At 41.8% G+C, this 8,039-nt stretch overlaps 1 protein-coding gene across 2 annotated transcripts in view; it reads left to right on the forward strand.

The window, feature by feature from the left end:
* TBC1D22B (TBC1 domain family member 22B) overlaps positions 1 to 5,466 on the forward strand; it is a 64,708-nt gene extending 59,242 nt beyond the window's left edge. For both annotated transcript variants that reach the window (XM_023527542.1, XM_011354545.2), the window contains exon 13: positions 3,494 to 5,466. In XM_023527542.1, the coding sequence (XP_023383310.1) occupies positions 3,494 to 3,622 (129 nt within the window). In that variant the 3' untranslated portion in view covers positions 3,623 to 5,466. The remainder of the gene's footprint in view (positions 1 to 3,493) is intronic.
* The last annotated feature ends 2,573 nt before the right edge of the window (positions 5,467 to 8,039 follow it).

The raw sequence follows: 8,039 nt of genomic DNA on the forward strand, positions 1-8,039 counted from the left end.
AAAAAAAAAAAAAAAAGCTTTGAGGCAAATGTAGAACTGAGGCTAAGACAGAACCCAGGGAGAATGTTGCTGTGAGAAATGAACAGTCCAGAAATGTCCAGAGCAGCTAAAAGCAGTTTTTAAAAAGCAATGTTAGTGTATGGGTGGATTGGAAGAATATCAATAACTGGTTGAGTAACTGGTCTGGCTGAGTGAATTTCAGTAACAAGGATGTGATGGGAGGGGGTGTTTGTTTACCTGGAGAGTGCAGGAAAGATGCCAGCAACTGAGGACTGGGAGATTATGCACGCATGTAGCCTGATTGCTTTCTTATTAAGTTCTTCCTATGGATTCACCACCATTTTGGCTTAATGCTTTGAGTTCTATTCTAAGACTTGGAGATCTCAGGGAAAGGCATTACAATGAACAAAGTTTGTTTAATGAGAGTATTCAGTCCTGGCGGAGATCTGGGGAAATGAGCATTTTTATGGAATGCATTTTCTAGATGAGTGTTAAGTACTTTAAAATATTCATGCCCTTTGACATAGGAATTTCATTCCTAGGAATTTAGCCCAAGGAAATGGTCTAAAATATGGCTTTATGCAGAAGGCTGTTCATTATAATTTCATTATAGAGAAAAACCAGAAATAATCGAGTGCTCAAAATGGGAAGATGTAGAATAAATTATAATACATCTGAATCATGGAAAATTGTTTGGCCATTGAAAATGTCTCCAAGGAATTTTTAATATCAGAGGAAACGCTTATGATAGATGCTAAATAGATTGAAAATTATATAGAGAAAATATTTCAACTGTGTAAAATGTGCAGAAAAAAAGACTGGAAGGAACTATGTCAAAACATTTCAAAGTAGCTTACTTTTGATTATAAAGTTATGGGTCATTTATTTTCTGCTTTTTTACTTTTAACTAAACAAAACTCCCACAGAATGTGTATTACTCAGGAAAAGAAATGTTCTATTACACAAGTAACAAACAAAGACTTTATTGTAAAAATTGAAAACAAAGGTCTTGAAAGATACAGAAGTATGAGAAAACCCGAGTCTCCCATCCCTAAAAGTAACCACTGTTAACAGTATACCACCTAGCCTTCTAAAATTTATATATACACATATAAATTACATATATATTATGTTTTCCTATTTACCTAAATGATATACTACACATATTTTTCTGCAACTTACTTTCTTTTTTCTTCCTAAAAACATCTTAGATATCTTTCCACTATGGCACGCGTGGTCCTACTTCATTTTTTACAGGTGCTGCCTTATATTTCATGATATGGATAACCATGGTTTACCTAACTATTTCCATACTGACAGACACTTCTCTAATGTCATTTTCCCCGCTATTTGAAGCAGTGGTGCAGTGAATGCCTTTGTACAGGAGTGTGAATATTTCCCTAGGAGAGAAACTTAAGTAGAGTTGCTGGATCAAACTCCAAGTGCATTTTGATAGACATGGCCTGTATTTGTTAAGATGATATAAACTTGTCTCCTGTAACTGAGACCTTAGAATAACAGTGGCTTAAAACCATATATTTATTTACGTCTCTTCAATTAACAGTCTAAGTGTAAGCAGCCCAGGGCTAACATGGCTCCAGGGGAGCAGGAACTCATTTCTTCTATCTTATTGCTGTGTCATCTTCAACAGACGGCTTTAATCTGATGGTCTAGAATCAGGGGTCTCCAACCTTTTTTTAGGCACCGGGAACCGGTGCTCCTATGAGAATCTAATGCCTGATATCCTGAGGTGGAGGTGAGGCGGTGATGCTAGCGCTGGGGAGTGGCTGCAAATACAGATGCAGCTTCACTCAGCTCACCTGCCACTCACCTCCTGCTCTGTAGCCCGGTTCCTAACAGGCCACGGACTGGTACCCATCCGTGACCCGGGGGTTGGGACCTCTGGTCTAGGATGACTGTTTCCATTGCTACATTTATAGCCATTTTCTCGGAAGGGGAGAAGGAAAAGTCTAGGGCAGAACCCAGAAGTCATACTGTCCCAGAACTGGCCAGAACTTAATCATATTGGCCACACGTAACAGTGATGTGTGGCCAGTATGATTAAGGCAGCTTTGTGCCCAGCTAAATTTCTGTTATCAAAGGAAGAAATCTCATAAAAGATATGCAAAACCTTTTCGCTGAAATTTATAAAATATTGCCCAAGTGTTCAGATCAGCTAAGGCAAGGTTTTTAAAAGTAATGATGACGTATGGGTGGGCCATTGGCATTCCGTACATTATTTAGTCACAGCACGCACCTTTTTGTCTATTTGGTTGTTTACTCCTTTTTCTTACTAATTTGTTGGCACTCCTTTTTGATTATGAATATTAACCTTTTGACCTTTATAGGTGTTATTATAGTTTCTTCCATTTTAACTTTATTTTTGGTACCTCTTGACATATTAAGGATTAAAAATTACAGATAATCAAATTTGTCAGTTTGTTTATGGCTATGGGGTTTATGTCTTGCTACTATTATTTTTATAATCAGAAAAATAACAGGAATATCCAGTTCAGAAAGAGAGAGAAAGAACTTGGAGCAGCAGCGATAGCGTGGGTAACTACATTACAGAGAGAACCTAAAATCTCATATTTATTTTTACTGTAATATCCTCTTTAATAGGCTGTCTCCATGGAGCTGTTTGAGGGACTTGGGCTTTGAAAACTGAATAGGATTTAGATAGGTGGAGGAGAAAAGAGAAAGTGTTCCAAGTAAAAGGAACAACATGAATTAAACCATGGAGACACAAATAAATCTGGCTGCAGTGGACCTGGCTGACTGAGGCATGTGTGTTGGGAACAGTGGGAAATAAGCTAGACAGGTAGGTGGAGGATGGTCTTTGGAGAACAGGGCAGAGGATAAATACGGTGATTACAAGTGAACATAGCGTTGCAACAACAACGTCAAATGCAAAAGGATATGTAGCAGTCTCCAATAAAGGTTTTTCTTTTTCTTTTCTTTTTTTTTAAAGAAGCAGCAAATTAAGTTAACTAACAAAAAGGAAATGGTTGAGTAAATTAGGGTATAGCCACATGATGGAGTACTAACACTGAATATAATCATTTTTGAAGGCTGCTTGGAAAAACTTGAAAATTATAGTTAAAGCAATTATTTGAAAGCATATAAAATTATAATTTCGATTATAACTATTTAAAGAAATATGCATGTGAAAAAGACTGAAAAGGAATATTTCAAAATTAGGAGAGCTATTTGGATGATGAGTGATTATTTTTCTCTTTTAAATACCCTTATTTGTTGTTGTCATTCTCTATGATATTTTTAAAGAGGCGGATATTAGTGAATTGGAGAATCAGTAGAGGCTTTTCAAGGCTTCCTGAAAGCAAACCAGGGGCCAAAGGCTGTCTGTGGCTTTGAAGGAGGGAGGCCAGACCCTTTGGGCTGTGTGACCCAAGAGAAAAGGGCCCAATTCCTAGTCTTGCTGCTCCTTAGCTCTGTAGTCCCAGCAGGATAAAAGTCCTTTCTTGCATTTCAGGGTCTCCTCATGCTGCTACAAAACCTGCCTACGATACACTGGGGCAATGAAGAGATCGGGCTGCTGCTCGCAGAGGCATACAGACTCAAGTACATGTTTGCCGACGCCCCTAATCACTACCGCCGATAGGTGCTGTCTCCCCATGAGGACCCAGACTGCCCCCATCTCTGATGGCAATCTGATCACTGTGGCCACTGTGCGAGCCATGGACCCTGACCAGGAACCACTCCTGCTGTAAAAAGCTCACATCCGCCACCCAGGTCTTAACTTTTTGGCGTGCCTGTCCACCACTCCATGTCTCTGGATGGGTCTTCTGGACCACTGTCAGTATTCCATGCCACGTGGATGGGCCCAGCTCTGGGAAGTACAGAAAAGGAGGTACAGGGTTGTCTGCCCCTTTAAAAGAAACTGGACAAATGAAGGGGAAGGCTCAGGGTCTTAACTCACATTGTCTTTTCATGGACTGGCTGTCTCTTGCCTCCCAGCCCCAACTGATACTGTTGCTTTTTGTGACATAGTTTGATTTGATCACAAGTGAAAAACGCCTTATGTTTTCAAAAGACTCCTGGCCCCTCTCCCCAATTCCTAGCCCTTTACCTTCTGCCCTAGTCTGAGCCAGTGAGGGGCAGCTTTTTAAGACCATTGTTCTCAGATGGAGGAGGCACTGATGCTTATAACTCTGGAAAAGGCTTATACCCAAGGGCTAGGAATTTTATTTTTCCCTTTCTCACCAGTATGTGAGTGTGTATTTGTGTGGGTGGGTGGGTGTACACACCCATCGGCATTTAGTTACTTGTCTAAATTTCTGTGTCCAGATTAGTCCCATCACAACCAGCTGGGAAGGGCCCCAGTGACCACGTGTACAAGCATCCCTTGAGAAGGATCAGGGCAGGGGAGGGAGAAGGGGCTTTTTACCTCTCCAAGCCCTTTTTCCATGATGACCCACTCCAAGATATTATGTGTAAATTGTGTTATTATGTATATGGGTAAAGATGTACAAATATATGTCCTCTTTGTAGCAGATATGATTTTATATTTATAATGTGCATCACCATGTGAAAGCAATCTAGGTCACTAGCACAGATGAAGTTGCCAGACTGGTGGCTTTAGTGCCTCCAGGTTGGTTTCTGGGTGCCCTCCTGTGAGGGAAGTGAATGGGAGTCTGCTAGAGTGAGCATAGCTGAGCAAATGAAGCTGCTTCAAAAACCAGTGGCAGCCATCCCACACATCAGTGTCTCAGAGTTTTTTTCTCCTTCCCCCTCCCTGGCCTTGTAGAGCATCTGCCCTGCTCCTTCCCCATCTTTAGCGAACAGAGCTCCCCACCTTTCACCTCTAGTCGCCTCCTAGAGAGAAGACCACAGAGGCAGAAGCCCTTCTGCATGTTTTTAGCCCCTGCCTTTCCCCTAGAATCTGGGGAAGGCTTTTGTTTTTACATTTTTAAGTCGGCTTTGTGTTTAAGACAGAAGCTGTGACTGACTGTCAGTGCCAAGAAAAAGGGTTTCCTGTGTGTCCCTGGGATTTGGGGCTCTTCTCAGAGAGAGGCATTTTGTGTTCCCCGCCCCGTCACCATCACACCTTACACAGCCCATGAGATGTGTGACCGACGTTCGATTTTTGGTGTTTGGTAGTGGAGAAATGGGGGATGGTGGCAAGCAGCTGTCATCTTCTTGGGAAGCCAAGCAGTATCCCCAGTGGGTGACACCCTTGAGTCTCTGCTGGTAGAACCCCACCACGCAGGCATGTTACATTTCTCATCTGGAGCTGTTTCTCAGGCATTCTTCCTAACCTTGCTCCTTCTCCCTTCAGTGTGCCTCAGTAGTCTCCTCGACAGAGAGGGCTCGTGACCTGCCCTCAGCTGGACTAAAGAAAGACACTTGTGTTCCCAAGTGGTGGTTTTATTTTTTTAGTTTTTATGTTTGGGAAATTGCGGATAAAGTGAAAGAACTGTAAATAAATAGTGTATTTCTCCTCCACTGCTGATTTTTCTCACATGGATTTGTATAACCTGGAACCTAAGGAGTCTTCTCTTCTCAGGTATTTCTTGTTGATCTAGTAAGTATGGGGGACAAGCCTTCTGTAAGACAAGCAGGGGGTCAATAGAAGATCAAAAGGCAGATTCAGGAGACGTCAGCAAACCCTGACTGAGCACTTCCTCTGTGAAGGATACTGTGGAAACTGTGAAAATGAGTAGTAACATGGTTCTTGAGCTGACACTTACAGAGCACCTTGCCACATGCCAAGCAGTGTGATAAGCACTTTATGTGGATTATTTAATGCATCCAAAGGGAGCAGATAATGTAATGGAGGTTAGAAAACGTACTAGAAATTCAATGCTGGACAAAAGCCTAGAGATATCTAATTCCACAACCTCATTGTTCACGGAGGAATACCTAATGCAAAGCCAAGGAAGTGAGACCCAGAGGGCGGGCCTTCTGGCTTGTCTGCACAGCGTTTTTCCCACCACACCCTTTAGAACTAAAATGTGTTCAAAGGCTGGCCCTCCACTCAGGATCTGCATTAATGGTTTATCCGTCTCTCTCCCCTCCTCACCCTGCTTTTTATTTTGAGGGGGTGTGATCTTCGGTTGGTTTTTCTCTTGGTAACCTTAAGAAAGGTAGTTGACTGCCTTTTTATCTACAGTATAGATTGGAATGGTTTCTTCGCCCAGAACTTCTCCCCAGGATTCATTTGAGTGTCTCTTGGTTTCAGTCATTAGGATTGAATTCAGCAATACGTAACAGAAGCCACAAATAACTGGCCTACAAAACATGGGAATTTACTTCTCCCTCAGATAAAAGCCCAAAAGTCGGCAGCCCAGGAGCCCAGGGCTGCTGTGACGAGTCTGTTTCACAGTTTTTAGGAGCCTCACACCTTCTTTAGGTCTTCGTGGTCAAGATGGCAACTAGCACTCCAGGTGCTACATCCACTTTCCAAGCAACAGGATGGATTAAAGAAAGGACAAAGAAAAAAGGACAGAGGAAATGTGCCAGCAGTGTTTTAAGGAAGGTTCCAGAATGCTGCCCTATAATACCTCCTCTCACGACTCACAGGCCAGACCTCAGTCCCATGGTAGGTGACGTTATTTGCTTCAAGAGGCAAGAGGCTTTCGTTGACAGGATTTGGCTTGTCTTGGATTGGACTTTGCATGTCCAACATCTTTGTAAAACTCTAAGGGTTGAAGTCAGAACCTAAGCCCCAGTAACTGTGCCCTTCATACCTCTTCTGGGGACTTCCAGCACTCAACTCCTGGTTGGAAACTATCTGAAGGTGGAGCGAAGGTACAGTGACCACTGAACAGAGAAGGTATCTTGAGACTGGAAAATGAGGCAGGCAAGTCCACTGATTATAACAATTTATTGTAGGGTAAGTTACAGGAAGACTAGGTCTCAGCAGAAGGTGACCCCACGGTCTGCACAGATAATCTCCACTGCTAAGACAATTGTTACAGTAAATGTTTTGTAGTATAGCTGAACTACTAATGATCAATAAGACAAAAGGACCATACCTCCTGGTGGTCTTAACAATGGATAACTGCTTACAATTGATGCCAGCACCTAGTTTGATTTTTACCTCAGTTGCTATGCCATTCTGGCCTTTTACTGACCAGAATCTTTATGGTTACATTGTGTACACTTACAGGACACAGGTGATCATTAACTATGAGGCTTTGGTGCTGGCTGAGACAAGTTAGGTCAGAGTTCAGAACATGGAAACCAGAAGGAAATCAGGGCACACAAAGATGGAGTCAGCCTTGTTTACATCTGCATCGATAAAGAGACAGTTTTGGAAGCTGCCATAGACACCAAAGAGGATTTTAGATTCATGATGAAGATGATGAAATTCACACAGAATCAGAGAACATAAAACACATTGCTATGAGACTAGAATCTTCTAAACCTGTGCCAACTCACCATGATAGTTGCAGCACATCCACAGCAACAGCAAATCAAAGTATCCCCTTATTTTGGCGAAGGCTGAATTAGAATTCTTAGAAGTAAGGAGAATCCCTGTTCAGTTTGGTTCAGCAAGTGGCTTGTGAGCTGTAGCGTCTGGGTAGTAAGCATATAGTCCCTATTTGAACTGAGAGCTATGGTGGGAAATCTCGGAGCCAGACCCTGGGGACTTGCTACTTTTGCTGTAGGGATACCAAGTCTGTCTCAATAGTGATCCTGCCACACCTGTCTCACCCCACCAAGCTATCTAAGAGAAGAAACCCAGATCTTCTCTTCAAACCACTGGTCTTCAAATTTTTTCCATCATTTTAACCTATATCTTTATATTTAATACGGGTTTCTTAAAGACAGGATACAGTTGGGTCTTCATCTCCAACCCAGTCTGACAATTTCCTGTTTTTAATTGGTGCATTTAGACCATTTACAATTAATATTAATATGGTTGGATTTAGGTCCACCATTTCATTCGTTTTGTTCTCTTTGTTTTTGTTCCTCTCTCATTTATTGCCACCTTTTGGATTATTTGAATTTTTTTTAGTATACTATTCTAATGTACCTATTGACCTTTGGCTGTATCTCTATTTTTTTAAAGC

Source organism: Pteropus vampyrus, unplaced genomic scaffold, assembly GCF_000151845.1.
Source record: "Pteropus vampyrus isolate Shadow unplaced genomic scaffold, Pvam_2.0 Scaffold18, whole genome shotgun sequence".
Lineage (NCBI taxonomy): Eukaryota > Metazoa > Chordata > Mammalia > Chiroptera > Pteropodidae > Pteropus > Pteropus vampyrus.